General features: G+C 40.7%; 1 protein-coding gene across 1 annotated transcript; it reads left to right on the top strand.

Annotated features, from left to right (window-relative positions):
* Positions 1 to 5,255: 5,255 nt before the first annotated feature.
* Positions 5,256 to 16,866, top strand: lrrn2 (leucine rich repeat neuronal 2). Its single transcript, XM_059328450.1, has 2 exons — positions 5,256 to 5,442; positions 13,439 to 16,866. Exon 2 carries the CDS (start codon positions 13,839 to 13,841, stop codon positions 16,155 to 16,157), a length of 2,319 nt encoding a protein of 772 aa, XP_059184433.1. The 5' UTR covers positions 5,256 to 5,442; positions 13,439 to 13,838; the 3' UTR covers positions 16,158 to 16,866.
* The last annotated feature ends 377 nt before the right edge of the window (positions 16,867 to 17,243 follow it).

Here is a 17,243-nt window from a genome sequence, read left to right as displayed (position 1 = left end):
AACAATGAGTCAATAAAATAGTAATATAATTTAATGTGATTTAAGGATGAACTAACTCAAATATTAGTCACATGGTTTTCAGAACACTGTCAGTCTCTGAATCACCACCTCAGCAAGGATGAGGTGCAAGCATTTTGATTCTACTTTTAATTCCTAAAATATGACTTTTTTTCTCTGCACAGATTTTTTATGAAAACAAGTCAGCAGAACTAGTTGGGAAAAAAACACATTTAACTACAGCATCATACACTCTCCTTCCCCTGCGAGACTGAAGATTCACTAACAAGAACCGTATTTAACAGCATACGTGACTCAAATTTTCACTTCTCCCATAGATGGCGGCTTGTGGGAAACAGAATGCACGGGAAGAGAGAAAAAAAGAAGAGAGGTGATACAGAGAAAAGGAGAATTGAGAAAGTGAGATAGGAGGATAAGGCAGAGCTGATTTTCTTTCTCCAATAAAAGCGACAACCCCCCCAGTGTTGCTATGGCGACCTCCTCTCTCTCCCTTCCTTTCAGCGAGCTACCACTTATCCTTGCTGCCTTTCAGTCAGCAGGGCATGTGGGTGTGTGTGCTTTTGTGTGTTGGCTCCTGAATGAATCCACCAAATGAAGGGGAAAGCCATTAGAGAGCTGAGTCAAACTGTTTCACACACAAACAAACACACACACACACACACACACACACACACACACACACACACACACACACACGTAATACACAATAATACATGATAATATAAAGCCACAAACTGCAAAAAAAACGCTTATTTTCAGTTAACTAACTTCTCTCTATTCTTTCTCTTTTGTCTCACAGTGAATTCTGCAGCAGTCGCTCTCTATTCTCTTTTTTTGCTCTTTCACAAGCACTCTGCCGGATTTTCAGTTACCACACACCCACACAAACACACACACACACATATATCCTCTCCACCGCTTCTCCCTCTGTAAATGTACAATGAAAAGAAGAATGAGGAGGATAAGTAGGGACCCATATAAGTGGGTCTGTTATTTCCTTTCCATTAGTGAAAGGTTAGTGATCATAAGAGCTATAGGTGTACCGTATACCAAGAAACAGATTTGTTTCTTGGAGGAACTGCTGAAAGTCTGTTGTACTGCACTTGCTTATTTTCCGTCACTAACCAGAGGCTGTTTCAGTAACCTCGCTTTACTCTTCACAAGAAGCTCATTTAATAAGCGGTCTTAATGCTAAAATAAAAAAAATGTACGTTGTCTTAAAGCTTCTGCCAGCTGCCAACCAGAAACCAATAAAGTCTCAGGGTGTCATGTCCCTTCAGGCTGAATGTTTAATAATGTTCAAGACGTCAAAAAAAACTTTTATTGAATTTTGTCTTCTATTTAACTATTTTAATGGTTTTGCAGCAATCGATAAAGTTGTGCGAAACGGGTGGTGGATGAAGCAATAAAACAATTAAGTATTTATCACTCGTCACTTACCCTTCTGGTAATGATGAATAAATAACACTTGTAATATTGTTTCTGTTGAAAGCTTTAGGTTACACTGCACTGTGACAGTTAAGACAGATAATTTATATTATAAATGGTTCTGACAGGCAAGATCTCATTCTCCCATAAATATGAATATCCATATAGACATTGGAATCCATATCTGAATAAACAAAGATGTGATTTGACATATGCAGTCTCCGAATCCACTAATGGCCCAAAATATATTTTTAGATGTGCTACATGTGCGCTCTGATTATACAGTTCTGTTACCACAGGTAGAATATTTTTGCATGCATCTAAACTGAGTGGTAATGTCCTGCAGTGGTGTAAAACTTTAGGAGTAGTTGGAAGTGTTTCTCTGCAGTAATATAGATGAGAAGGAGTACTAAACGTTGTTTTATACAAAATAGCTTTAGAGTCAAAGGTAATGTGGTTCATTTTGATCCTATCCATCAGCATCTTACTTGCGACATTTGCCCAACCTATGAATGTCTGACACTGACTTTTAGGCCTTTAAGCTCAGGTATTGGTCTCCGCCAACTCCTGAGGCAAATATGTGGCTCTTTTGCGACAAAATGTTCAATTGTGCTAAAGGTAAACAGGCATTTATTAATTTATTAATTGCGTAGGGAGGGCTGGAGCCGATCCCAGCTGACATTGCACGAGAGGCAGATACACCCTGGACAGGTCACTCACAGGGCTGAGACATAGAGCCAGTCAACCATTCAGGCTCTCATTTACACCTACAGGAAATTTGGAGTCCTCAATATCTGTATATCTTGCGAACTGGAGGAAACCCACTCTGACACGGGGAGAACGTGTAACCTCCAGGTTCGAAACTGGAACACTCGTGCTACGAGGCGACAGCACTAAACACTTCCAACTGGTAAATAAAACAACCTAAATAGTTTTATATAACTCTAAAGTTAGTTGTGTTAGGTGCAAAAAAATATAATTACTTCTGCTAACATTTACATTTGATTGCTAACAACAATGACTAAGTAGTGTTAGCTAACCTAAGCAAACCATAAAGTAAGTACATGTTATTTGAGGCGGGGTACACCCTGACAGATCGCCAAACTATCAAAGGGCTGACACATAGAGACAGACAATCACGCTTTCATTCACTCCTACTGATAATTTAGAGCCACTAATTAAATCTATGTGCATGTTTTTGGACTGTGGGAGGAAGCTGGAGAACCCTGAGAGAACCCACGCTGACACAGGGAGAAAATGCAAACTCAAACTCACACATAGAAGAGCCACAGGCCGGAGTCAAATCAGCGACCCTCTTGCTGTGAGGCAAGATTGCTAACCACAACACCACCGTGTAGCCCCAAACAATACATGTGTAGCCTAAATGGGAAATGTGGTTAATAAGCTTATAATAGCTCAACTTAAAGAGTGGCATGATGTGACACAATTGTGTAAATGTTAGCTCAGTGGGATACTTTCATAGAAACATTAAGGCATGTAAACAATATTCATTGATAAGGATACACAATAAACACATGATTTTCTGCCTTGACACATGACACACAAGTGATTTCCACCCTGTTAAAACAGATATGTCCTAGTGGTGGAGGTGTGCCCGAACCTTGAGCTCTGCAGCAGGAAGCTATTGACCTTAACACTTCAAAACAGAACAAAGCTTGGATACTCTGTCAAGACCTGTCAGGCAGGTACCAAAATGTTGAACTCACCACAAACTGATTCAGTAACTAATGTGAAACATTCTTCAGTCATGTTATGTTGCATGAGCTGCCCACATCTCCCATCATCATCACATCTCAATGCACTACTTTGAGTCTCAAACAAAACACTGTTTTAAGTGGACATCTTCACCTGTCTTATTTGTATGAAGCGTGAAGTGTCTGCTACTGCCTAGTTAATTCACAGGGGATTATTTATCGTGCTGCATGCATGCTATTTATCACATTACTGCTGTTCTGCTGCAGCCTGGAGTTATCCACAGAGTATAGTTATGTCTCCATTCCAGGACAGTCAAACTGTGTTGCCTTTGTCATTTTCTATATATATAGCCAAAGTAATGGCATACATTATCCCTTACAGAGCTATGGTGGTGTTACTGAAAATATATCCATGCCGCAGTAAGTCTGAGATCCTCTCGTCTGCACACATACTGGACTGAATTCCTTTTCGTTCATACATAAATTACCACCACCTGTCAATGTGGCATTATGCAGATGCTGTTAAGAGAGCTGTTTGTCTTCGAAACAGAACATAAAACTGCTGATCGGGATCAGAAAACACTGAGACTGGTGGTATCGGAAAAAATGAAATGAATAAATAAAAATCCAAGTTACTTCACACCAACAGTACCCACTTTTAAATGCTTATTTTGTACATAATTTTCTCTCGTCTATTGTTGTTTGCTCATTTATACAAAGACTTGAATTACTTTACCAGTTTCTGCTCTTGGCTATTGTCTATATTGTTTTGTTTTCATGGCAGACTCTCATCTTATTTCAGGTGAGATAAAATTGGATTAAGGCTCATTCAATTCACAGTATGTCATTTCTGCAACTTGGAGTCTCTCAATTGATGCTGTGAAGTAGTTTGGGATTGTGTGAGTTGTTGTCTTAACTGCTAAACAACCACCAATACTGTTGAAAATCTGAAGTGACTCGGACAGAAATAATGTACACAGACAAAGTTTAATGCATGTTACTTTTAGTAATGTTTATTCACGTTTTGTCATTTCATTCTAATTGAAAGTGTTACAAGTAGTGTTAGCTAACGTATCATTAGATAAGTCGACCATACAGCTACTGTGGCTTACATTATGCAACATTATGTGGAGAATTCAATCGTTCTGTTGGATTTTGAAATATCAGATCAATAAATTAGGTTACCACTGGATTACTGTGTGTGGATAAATGTGACGCAATAAATTAAATAAATAATGTTGCGGGGGAGAAAAATGCCATATTTCTGTTATTGAGTACAATTCTGTGACATTATATGATTTATAATTCTGATGCACCATCCGGTGTTCCAATTTAGAGCAACTACAAGGGTTAAAGGGGATAGATATGACAGCATTGAGCATTGATATTTTACAGATTTCTCTGGGTTAAAAAACATTGTTGGTGTGATGTATAAGCACACAGCTCGAAATTGCTATATATTAGATATCTTTAAAACCTTATTGAATCCTGAAGTTAATCTCATAAAATGAACTAAACTCACACAATAGAAGGCTAAGTTGTGGTTTTTTAAAAGCTGTACATTGTATAGTGTATGTTTCAAGCAATTCCATACTGAAACTGCACAAAAAAGAAATGACTCAACAAGTCTGTTTAATGAAGATGAGACACAGTTCTGAAAAAAAGATTTCACACTGGTTGAATTTTGAGCCAATGAGCTCTGGAAAAACACTGTAAAAAAGAACCCGTAATAAAAAAAAAACATATTTTATCATCTAAATTGTCTCTCCTTCTGCTTTGTAACCTTAGTCATCTATGACCTGGCACTTTGAGCGTGTCTTTAGTCTGCAGACGATGGCAGGAGACTAAAATGCCAGCCGGAACCAAAGGAAACTTGTCATCCAGAAAAATCACACACTGTAACTAACGCAAGTGGCTTGTGAAACAGGAAAAGAGTAAGAGGGAGAGAGTGAGGCAGGCAATAGAAAGAGAGGAGGAGAGATGAGAGGGACAGAAGCTCTGGTGCAGAACACACCTCATCTCCATTTTAGCTGGAGGGAGAGAGAGAGAGAGAGAGAGATTCAGTCTGTGCCAATTTACTCTCCAGCTCCAGCGACACAGAGAGGAGAGCTAGGGAAGTGATATTTCAGGAATCTTAAGAGATACACAAACGTGTGACTGAGAGGGAGAAGAAGAAAAGAAAGCATCCCGTTGTTGCACGTGAAGCATCTGCACAGAAAGAGTGAACAAATGAAGAAAGGAAGAAATGACAGAGAGAGATGTAGTCGGTGCTTCAGCTGCGGTAAGAAACCTGAAATATGTTGATGTAATTTTTTAAGCAAACAGGTCATTGCAGCACTCACACGGACGTGCAGCTGTGGATGCATGCACATTCACTCTGACTGAAAGCTGTATTGATTCAAGGGTGTTGCTAGCAGGTGTGTGTGTGTGTGTGTGTGTGTGTGTATGTGTGTGTGCGTGTGCGTGCGTGTGTGTGTGTGCGAGAAAGAGAGAGACAGAGAGACAGAGAGAGATGGAAATAGGAAAGCTTAAGGATCTCTTTTGTCAAACAACATAAGTTTGTGTTTAAATGTGTCCGTGTGAATGCTGGAACAGATACAGCTGCAGGGCAATGCATCAGTGTTTTCACATTATTATTACTATTATTATGATCTGCATCCAGCACCTCTGTCTCTGTCATACATCCCTCTCTCCTGCTCTCTAAATCCTCCCTTTCGCTCTATTCCGCCCTGTTGCAGTGTCTCTGTGTGTGTCGTAGCAGCACAGCACAAACAAACCTCACACAACGGACTGTTTTCATGCAAGCATGTAGACTTCCATATCTATTTTCTCCATTTCTCCATTAGAAAATGTAGATGGCTCTATATTGGCTCTCTCTTTCAAAGCAAAGTCTGTAGAAGCATTCATGTGACTGATCTGAAATAATATTGCTGTTTTGTTTTTTTCACATCCCATGGGGGCTCTGAAAACTTTCAAGCAATTTTTCCTCCTGATAGTTGCCCATTAAAGCATCTAATCCATTATCCCACACATAACTGTCTGAAATAAAATGGCCCAGCACAAGCTATACTGCAAAAGCACCTTTGGAAAGTTAAAAGAAAAAAATCAAATTTTGAAATCCAAAAGTTGACAATTGTCTCTCTATAAATGTATATGTTAGTGTGTTCAGGGTTTTAATGCATGCCTTAATTCCATTGTACTTTATCACTGCATTAGCTTGTTTTCAATGCTTATGGCAAAACATACATGCCATTAATAATTAAACTGTCAGACAGGCCTGAATGTGTATGTGTTGAGTGACGTGGGACTGCAAAGGTTATCAAATTACTGTACTTTTTGATGTATGTGATTCATTTTGTTTATTTGGTTGCCATCTAGGTTGCAGTTCAGCATGTTATCCAAAGAAATCTAAACAACAGAAACCTGTCCAAAGGAAATGCTGATAGATTAGGTATTGATCCAAGAACCTTCACTGCATCATTTGGGTTCAGCATTGATATGAAAGTCAAACAATCCAGGGGAAAAATGCAGAGTTTTCCAAATATGTTATTCAAGAAAGCACATATAATTTGACAGGAAAATACGCATTATTATTATTGTTGGGTTAAAAAAAAAAAAAAAAAGTCAACACTGAAATCTGTGCATCAACCATTATGTTTCTTGAAATTATGAAGAGTACAGTATGAGGATATGGAAATACACTTTATAATGAATGTTTTATCAATATTAAATAGATTTGATGCTTTGAAGGCCAATGAAGATTAGGTTAGAAAGTACAATATCTGCCCAATATAACATGACTTCCGGTATAAATCATGGCCATTTCTCCATGGTTTTCTTGATAAGGATTTTGGTTATTATCAAGAAAACCATGGAAAATGGCTAGATATCAGCTCTTAAATTAAACTCTTATGAGCTATTTTTGTTTTTATAATTATATTTGTCCAAACAAATGTACCTTTAGTTGTACCAGGTATTAGAATTAATAAGAAATTGAAGAAAACAATGGTCTAATTTTTTTTTCCATGACTGTATAAATACATATAATAACGTCTCTGTACACTTCTAGTTCAGACTGCCGGTGACAAAGCAACACAATGGTCATGTGTGGCCAGCTCGCTGTTGAAATATTGCTCATGTTGTCATGGGTTTGCATCTGTCTGCAAACATGAATTGTCAGTTAAAAGCATCACATTTAGCCACGCCACTGGTCCCTGTGTGCACTGCAATACAGAGAAAGCTAGCATAGCGTCAGCTAACTTATAGAGACTGTATCCCAAATCGGACACATCTGCAATGCCGCACTTTCTGGTGTTTTCACGGTAATTTCGAATAAGATCAACACCACCAGTGTAGGTATAACTGATTTATAGATATTTAACAATCAATGTGGAAAATTTAATTTATGTACATGGAGATTTACTTGTGTAATTACAATACAAAAGTATCTCTGATGAGAGAAAGCAGTAAGAACACTCGGGCGACACTCAGGCAACAATCTTACGGTAAACCGTAGCGCTAACGTACACGGTTAAAACAATATATGGTTCAAAATATAAGAAATTAGACTTTAGTTTCACACTATTTAATTAATTTGAAGTAAAACATGATCATTTATATTAGCAGTTAATGTGACATTTTGATAGAATCTAAGCCAAATTGTGTCTGATTTGGGATACAGTTACGTTAGCTAAATAACAGATCAACAGTTAGCTGTGGTACATTTCAAATGTACACAGGCGGTACCTGACAACATAGACAATGATTGATTGATGCTTCACTGCGTCCAGCTCAACTTTGATTTGTAACACGTCACTCAGTAACATGTGTCGGACGTCAATTTGTAGCTTTCATTGAGAACGAAATGTGACGGTGCAGCTAGAACCTTTTTTGGCTCTTTTTTGTGACTTCTTGTCACAAAAAGATTGAAACATTAAAGTGTGTTTTTTACCTCACGATTCATTTAAAGAATCAATCAATAATTCAGTATTTCACAAGGACAAAGAAAAAATCTGAAATCTGAGAAAAGAAATAAAAATGGGAAAAGAAATCCGCTCATCTTCGCTGCTCAAGGCTTTATTAGCCGCTATTAGCATAACAGACTCAAATCATAAACCAAACTGTCAGGTCAGCGGGCATTGTGGGTAATGTTGGTGACAGGTATAGAAATACAAAACACATGTCTGGTTCTGCTGCATTGATTTTTCTTCTCTTTTGAAAATGTTTAAAAATTAAAATAAATAAAAAAACAGAAGGAAAAAAAACTGTCCATAGTGAGTCAGAATATGTTGTACAAGTGTGTATGGCTAAATGCTAAATTATCACAAAATGGATTGACTAGTGTGAAAAGATGAGCTTGATGTTAATGTCGGTGCATAAACATCAAACTGTGGTTGATAAATTGATTGACTGACTCATTCATTTGAGTGATTCCTTAAAAAAATGTATGGGATCTGTATTCAAAAGTCACACTTGATAGCAAATATGAAAATAAATTAACCTAAGGAAGTAAGCCTGCTTGAGCGAAGTTAGTTCAGTCATTATTTCTATTTAGACCAATCAACATAGGTCCTATAGAGTTTAAGAAAGAGAGACCTCCTCCCCAGCTGCAAACTACAGAGTTACTTTCTTCCTACTTGGATCGAGGTCAGTGCAGCTCCGTCTTTTTGTTATTATTACTCATCCTTGTATGACCGGGCTATGGCTGGGGATAATATGTTAGCTCCTCTGCAGTCATGCTAAACTTTCAAAGAAATATGAGTCAGAGGAGTCAGGGGAGTATTAGTGGCCACTAAGAAAAAAAATGTTCATCCAATTTATCCAGAGGGGAAAGAGTTCTGAAAGTATCCGCTGAGTCACACGGATCATGTTCACAGCTCTTTTTTCTGGCTAGTTTAAATAACAAGGCAGCACAAGCCCTTTGTATATACGCACACAGTTCTGCTTTCCTGAAACCGCCAAAAACACTGAGAGCTTTTGAGAGCAAATGACAAAAACGAGGGGACATCAAAATTAAATGATGAATCCATTATTGAGCAGGTTGCATGAAAAGATGAGAGAGTGGAGATGAAAGTGAATGTCTGATAGAAGAGTAAGAGGAGCCCCAGGAGGTGAGAAGTGCTCCTGTTTTTACTGTTCCAGCTCAGAGCACACACAAAGTCCCTCACTTTGTGCTTCTTATATAATTGGTGTTTGAATGCTAATGACTTTTCTCTCCATCTCAATAGCTGTGCTAAATTGAATCTGTCAATCCTTCCTCCTTCTTGTTTGTGGAAAAAAACTTGGCAAGCTTTTCACCACACTTTCTCCTCATCCGCTCACAGACTTACAGCCTGCGGAGTTGTACAGCATTTCCTGTTAGTCATGTTTTATCGCACCAGCTGCCAGGATGGAAATACTCAGCAAGTGTCAGGAAAGGTTAAAAGTTCACCCGATTAAAACTTTTATCTATTTTATTATCAAACGGAACTTTGGAAAATGGAAATGGAAATTGATTAAAGAGGAAATGCAGTTTTGCAGCTTCAGAAATGTAATCCTGATGTTTCCTCGGTCCAGTCGGTGCCGTTTCATTTCATCTGTGTTCTTATCAAATGATACACGGACCAAAACAAATTCCAAAGTAAATCTCAAAACACTGAGACGGAGTGAGGCTGGGAGATGTGTTTCCATGGCAACTATGCAGTAAGCCTTCTCGCCATGTGTGAGTGTGTGTTTGTCATGCATGATACCAGTATCGTGTAATATAACTCGAGTGTGTGCCACAAAAAGAAACTCAGTTGGCAGGCAAGGAACAGTGAAACATCGCTCAATTACAGTTAAATGACCAAAAAACTAGAAGGGCTGCAACTAACGACTATTATTAAAACGATTTGATGACTAATCACGATTATTCTGATAATTAATTGTGCAATTAATTTATGGCTCGTATTTTGCTATCAACATTTTGTTGCTATTTAGGAAACGCAAATAGGAACGGGTTTGGAGAAGTTATGTGATTTAAAGTGAGGTGAGAGCCTCGGATGGCAAGTCCCAATACAACTCCATCAATAGACAGCTGACCTTAGGTAGCTAAGAGGCAAATTCTTTTACCTAGATGAGTCTGCATCATCCACAAGTCTGGCATGCCTTCTTTTCAAATGTTCCTGCATGACCGACATGCTCCCGTGATATGTAAGTTCCGCTTTACAAATCTTGCAGCCAATCCTCTTCTTTGCAGGGTTTAGGGTGAAATGCTCCCATACTTTTGAAGTTTTGGGATGAGATGCTTCCTAGTCACTGTTTGGCATGTCCAACTCTCAGCAGAGATAGTAAGATGATTTATCCCTCAGAAACTCAGCTCTGGAAAACAGCATCAGGTCTGCGCACAGCATGAAAAACAGTAGGTTCTAGTAAGAGCTGCAAGTCAGCATAACAAGGTCACAAAACTTTCACCCAGGAGACTGATGCTCGTGTGCCTGTGTTTTTCCCCCTAAGATGGCGAGGGCATGATACACCCTGCTCTGCCCCTGACTGGTTAGTTCTCATTTCCTTCCTTGTTTGGGTTGGTTAGGTTTAGGCATGAGAAGTGAGATTGAAATCGGGTAAGAATATCATGTCCCTTGTGAAGCCACAAGTAAAGATTGACTTAATTAAAGCAACTATAAGCAACTTTCATTCATCAACATGTGTTGAGTTTGGCACCCCTGAAGGAGGTTGTGAAGAATGTGCACGATTTTTAGCCAATATTGTCACTGATAGTCTCATTTGCTTATGTCATATAGAGACATCAGTATTAAATTGAGACTGTTTTATAACCAGTTTAAGGTTCCTTTTATCTTGCGTATGTAGGTTAAGTTTCCTAAACCTAACCATGTAGCTGAGCGTCATATATCAGCACAGCAGACAAAAATTGGCTATAGTCACATGTCGTCCATGTTAGAGAGTTTTATACATACAATAACACAATGCGAACGGTATCATTTGTAGTTTAGAAACAAGAACTAGAAGGGAACTCAGAGAGCAAAGACCTCCGACAAGGAGAAAGTGAAAAATAATTAGAGTATCTGCCCCATGAATCAGATCCACTCCAGTTTAATGGATTCTTCCTTTGCCCATGCACCCTTCCACCAAGTTCTATAAAAATCCAGCCAGTAGTTTTACTTTAATCCTGTTTACAATCAGACAAACAAATAAACCAAAATGAAAACAGAACCTCCTCAGCTCCTTGCAGGTAATTAGACATAGACTCTTCACTTCTCAGCTCTGTGGAGCCTTTCAGTGTGTTTGAGCTGATTGTTGGTTTTTATGACCTGAAGCTTTAATGAATTTCGATTCACCCGTGCTGCCTTTATTAGCATAGTTGGTCTGTTTTCAGCAAAGACCCCTAAGGACCCTCTAAACACCACCTGCCCAGCACCAAACAGTAGACAGACAAAGTAAGCTATGAGCTATTAAACTAAGTGAAGCATTTAGGAGCTAAAGAGACAGATTTTTTTTCTAAGGAGTTGTTGGAGACCAGAGTTAAAAGTAAGACTGAATATTGGACTTTCATTCATCAGCTGGACAGAAAAACGACTCTGCTTGAATGATAAAGTTTGCTCTGTGTCTGCTGGATGTGTAAATAAGCAACTGTTTGTGTGCAGAGAATTTCAGAAGGGCAGCTGCTCAAAGTTTTTAAAAAAAAGGGCAATTGGAACAATATTTTAAAACTTTCCAAAAATGTCAAGCTACGTTGTTTATAATTATTATTATTGCAAAAACTTTAATCATAAACACGCCAAACAAGATATCATGAGTTAACAGCTTACCAAGGTCATATTTTGGATGAAAAAGCATACATTTCTATACCTCCACTCAAAACCAGCACATCCTGTTAGCTGCTCTGCCCTCTTGTGGCATAAAAGATGCAGCACGACAAAGTATTAGTACCTAGTACATAAAGAGGTAATGTAACACTTTACCTCCCTGCACCAGATCGATAGACTTTAAACTCAGCTGAGTAAAAGAGGAGCTGGTTAAAAAAAGTGAATAATTAAATTACTGATTTAAACGATATTCTAAACTTAAAAACCTGATCTAAGATATAGCTCTAATCTAATATATTTCTAATAGTGTATATATATATATATATATATATATATATATATATATATATATATATATATAAAGCAAAAAATACAACAACAGTGTGGAAAACAGGAGAACACATCAATATGAAAATGTAAATAAGGTTTATTACACAATGCACATATAGATACATGACATATTTTTTGCATACAAAAATATATACAGTACTACAAAGCTCAGAGTTAGATCAGTTTGCACATATCAAACACATGGTCTTATTACAGCTAATGACTCTTCAAATAGCACAACTTCACATTTATGATGAGGGCCACTGGAGGGCCACAAAACATTTAAATTAGTAAAGTACAACTTAATGTTCTGGTATATAACCTAATATACTATATTGTACTATCATACTGTATGTAGTATTTCCATCTAGTATGTGAATTAAAATCTAGTGGTGACTGTGACACAGCTGCACTCCTGGTCAGCTAATTACTGGAATGATATCACTGCTGCCAAATGTTTTCAACCCGTTAATATGATGGTGTATGAGAGAGGATGCCAAATTCTGTAAATGTTAATGTAGCTATATTCACGCAGTCTTTCCCATTAAAGGCTTAAGTGCAGAAGGCTGATAATATAAAAGATCCTTGGGGCCTTTTTAACTGTTACATAATAAATAAAATTTGTGGGACGTTATGTTCTGACGCTGAACACTGAATGTGAAGCGTTGACATGAAATATTTAAGTGCTGCACGATTTCATCACTCCTGCATATTTACCTTTTCTCCTGTTGGCTGAAAGAAACACTGCAGATTACAGCAGAGGGCTTTTTTTCTCTCTTTCTCATAGATTTTCTAATTTTCGTTCTCTCCATTTTTACCTTCATTTGTCATTACTGTCTGAATGTGCTCCTTCACTCAAGGCCAAGGCCCTCTGCATGTATTTTTTTCCCAGGCTTCTGTCTACATGCTCATACATCTACCTTATTCTCCTCTCTCTTGCTCTTCTCAGCTGCAAATTACCTCTTTGTTGTTGACATCTAATATATTTCTAATGCACACAGATTCAGTTTAGAGTGGGAACTGATGAGATATAATGCTTAAAAATGTGTTTGTATCTAAGAGACACGTCTCCTTTTTACAGACCGTATCAAATAGCTGATTTCAGGTTGCTTTAGTTTCTCTCTGAATCTCATTCTTTCTCTTCTTGTGTTTCTGACAAAACAGTGAGCCGTGCCGCAGGGAGCCATGAGTCCTCCACCTGTGGCTAGGATGTGAGATCGATAGTGTGACAACAAAGGCTGTCATCGAGCTGCAGCCCCTTCACATTCCCTGTGCCACCACTGAAATCAAAGTTACACCAAAAAACAGTCCTCGACAACAAAACGAACATAAACATTTCAGTTCCTTAGCTGTCTGAAGCTGCTGTCGGCTGCTGCTAACCATATAATCGCTCTTCAACCAGTTTAGATTTTATGAATGACACTACAGTTGGCATACACATACACCTTGAAACTGTTAATAATAAGACTTCACATACATTTGTGGTCCAAATGATTCATTTCACATCTTCATAACAAACTCCTCCTCACCTTGTCTGAATCAGCTTCAGTGACCTGCGAGGATTATGAGGCCGACTTTAGTGTTTTTTTTACAGTCGCAGTGTCTCCTGTGTGTGTTCGTCGGTGTGTGTGTGCCTGGCGCTGTGGGCTCGCTACCTCACGCACTACCATGGCACGTCTCCTGCCCGGCGCGGTGCATGTGTCAGATCAAGCCGTGGTTCTCCCCTGACTCTGTCTACCATGAAGCTCCCACCGTGGACTGCAACGACCTGCTCCTGACCAAGCTCCCCGTACCCATACCCCTGAACACACACACCCTGCGCCTGCAGAGTAACCTTCTGTCTGAGCTTAACACCGCCGTGCTGCATGGCCTCGCCAACCTCACCGACCTTGACCTTTCCCAGAATCGCTTCACCCGTGCCAGGACAATAACTCAGAGCTCTTCCCTGCCCTCTCTGCTGTCTCTGCATCTCGAGGAAAATCATCTCAGTCACCTCCCGGTGGCCTCCTTCTCCTCACTGCCAGCTCTGCAGGAACTCTTCCTCAGCCACAACAACTTACACTCCATAGCACCTGGAGCGTTCACCGGCCTGGACTCCCTGCTGCGTCTGCATATCAACAACAACAGGCTCATCACTGTCGATCCTCGCTGGTTCAGGGCTTTGCCTCGCTTGGAAGTCCTCATGCTCGGCGGAAACCCTGTGGAGGCCCTGCCTGAGCGTGGCTTCCTGGCCCTGAAATCCCTCCGGAGTCTTGTCCTTGGTAGTATGGGTCTGAGAGGGTTGGCTGAAAAAGCACTGGAAGGGCTGGAGGGCCTAGAGAGCCTCTCCTTCTATGACAACCTGCTGACAAAAGTCCCCACTCAGGCCCTGATGAGAGTCCCAGGCCTGAAGTTCCTCGACCTCAACAAGAATCGCATCAAACTCATCGAGACAGGTAACTTCCGAGACATGGTCCACCTGAAGGAACTTGGCCTCAACAACATGGAGGAGCTGGTGTCCATCGAGAAAGCCGCCCTGGAGAACCTCCCAGAGCTCACCAAGCTTGAGATCACCAACAACCCGCGACTTTCCTACATTCATCCACAGGCTTTCCTCCAGCTGAGCAGGCTGGAGAGTCTGATGCTCAACTCCAACTCTCTGAGCGCACTGCACCAGCACATCATGCTCTCCCTGCCGAGCCTCCAGGAGGTCAGCTTACACTCCAACCCACTGCGATGTGACTGCCTGTTTCACTGGGCCGCTGCGGAGACCTTGCACCCTCACACTGAATACACACAAGCAGAAAAGCAAGCACCTCGCATGGTGCGTTTCATCCAACCCCAGGCCACGCTGTGCTCCGAACCCCCAGAGCTGAGAGCTCGCAGGGTGAGGGAGGTATCCTCCAGGGAAATGTCGGCTTCATGCCTCCCCATGATCCCTTCCAGCTCCCTCCCGTCCTACATTGGGGTAAGAGAAGGAGGAAAACTTGTCTTGCACTGCCGAGCTCTTGCCGATCCACAGCCTGAGCTGTACTGGGTGACTCCCTCTGGGCTGAGACTTGGACCTGCACCGAGCAATGCATCCAGAGGTTTACGAGGTCCCTGCCACAGCCTGACAGCCGCTGACACCTCCGCCCCCAGCGTCTCTCCCAGCCAGCCTCAAGATGATATTCCCTGTAACCTCTCCAAACACTTCAGGCTGCTGCCTGAGGGAACTCTGGAGTTGAACAAGGTCACCCCCAGCGAGGCAGGATTGTATACGTGCGTAGCTGAGAATGCACTGGGAGCAGATACGCGCAGTGTTACTGTTGGTGTGCATGGCAGAGAAAAGAAAAGGAAGAAAGGGACGGCTGCTGATATGAAGGGGTATCAGTTATTCAGAGCGGATGCGAGGTTGGAGGTGAGGGAGGTCGGACAACACTATGCTATCCTGTCCTGGCAGAACGGGCGCAACCTCCCTTCGACTCGTCTATCCTGGCAGGCCATTTACTCAAACGCACACACTCCTACCTACACCACACGCATCTTGGCTGGCACTCAAAGCTTCAACCTGACCCACCTGCAGGCAGAGACATTTTACCGCGTGTGTCTACATTTAGGGATCAGCGAGGGCGCCAGGCATGCCATCAGGAGAGAGAGAGAGAGCAGAAAGCCTCATTGTGTTTCATTCAGGACCAAGGATGTCCCGGAGCCTCCGCCCAGCTTGCAGCTCAGCCCAGAGCTGACCTCCACAGCAGTCACACTTCTGCTCCTCGCACTCATACTGCTGCTGCTGGCAGGCCAGGGTTGGGACAATGAGCCCGGCGAGGGAGCAGAAAAGCACCACAGCACCGTCATCCAGGAGATCAAAACTCCTAAGGCTCTGATCATCAATCAAAAGACAGAAGGGAGCAACACACATTAGCCCAAACGGAGTGAGAAACTGCTTTTGCAACAGGACTGCTGAGATTAATATGTTTGTGCACATTTGAATCCACAAAACTGATACACACACGCGCATACAAAAAGTCAAATATACACTTTGTGAATCACAGCTAGAAGAGAGGAATCATAGATCAGAGCAGTGGTGTTGAAAGAGATTTGTATTTATTTTATATACAGTATAAAGTATATATTGACATTGTTTCTGTGTTAAGATGTATTGTAAAGAATGCCTAAACCCTAACTAGGGAAATAAAAATGGACAATCATACTCCTGCAGCACAGTGAGTGAACACAGGAGAAACAAATGAGTCTGAGCTACCGATGACCACTGGACTGAAACTAAAGACAACCTAATTCAATCCAGGGAGGGATGGATGTTTGCAGAGGATAGCGGCTCAGACCTCCGGGGTATCTGTCATGTTTCTGTCTACATGTTCCACAGACTGAACTATTCTTTCTCCCAGCAGATGAAACTCTGTCTTGGGACTGATGCTGAATTAAATTCCTGCATTGATGTAAACAACCCTTTTGCTTAGCTTTCAGTACCTTGGACTGGGTTGTCCATCTTGCAGTACATATACAGTATTACCCGCCTAACATCCCACATCCTCTTTCAGCATAAAAGTGATCGAAAAGTAATTGTGTCAAATTCTATTTTGAGCTATTATACAATAAAATCTTTTACTGTCTAGTTATGTTTTATTTCCACAAACATGATGCAAACAGTACCAGCATGGTGGATGAGAAACATTTAAAGTAAACTCATTAAATGGAAGTCACATATTAGGGATTCATCTGCAGCCACAGCTCTCTGCTCATCTGTATGCAGCTGGAATAAGCAGGATAATAGCTCAGGACATCCAGAACTACTCAGTAAACACAAGACACAGTGTGTCCCCTGCTGGATGGGACCAGGAACTGAGCGAACACTTCAGCAAGGTGAAAGAAAATACTTCCAGTCTGTTTAAACTAACACATGCCAATTAACAGTTGGAGAACTATGAGGGACGCCAGAGGGAGCTTAAAATTCAAAATCAGAAGAATCGGAGTAAGGTTTATTGCTTAG

Source organism: Centropristis striata, chromosome 3 (assembly GCF_030273125.1).
Source record: "Centropristis striata isolate RG_2023a ecotype Rhode Island chromosome 3, C.striata_1.0, whole genome shotgun sequence".
Lineage (NCBI taxonomy): Eukaryota > Metazoa > Chordata > Actinopteri > Perciformes > Serranidae > Centropristis > Centropristis striata.
Note: the sequence above shows the minus strand (reverse complement) of the source record. Positions and strands in the feature narration are given on the sequence as shown.

What these genes read in the sequence shown, in the direction of transcription:
- lrrn2 (XM_059328450.1), top strand. Translation starts at nt 13,839, where the DNA reads ATGAGGCCGACTTTAGTGTTTTTTTTACAGTCGCAGTGTCTCCTGTGT.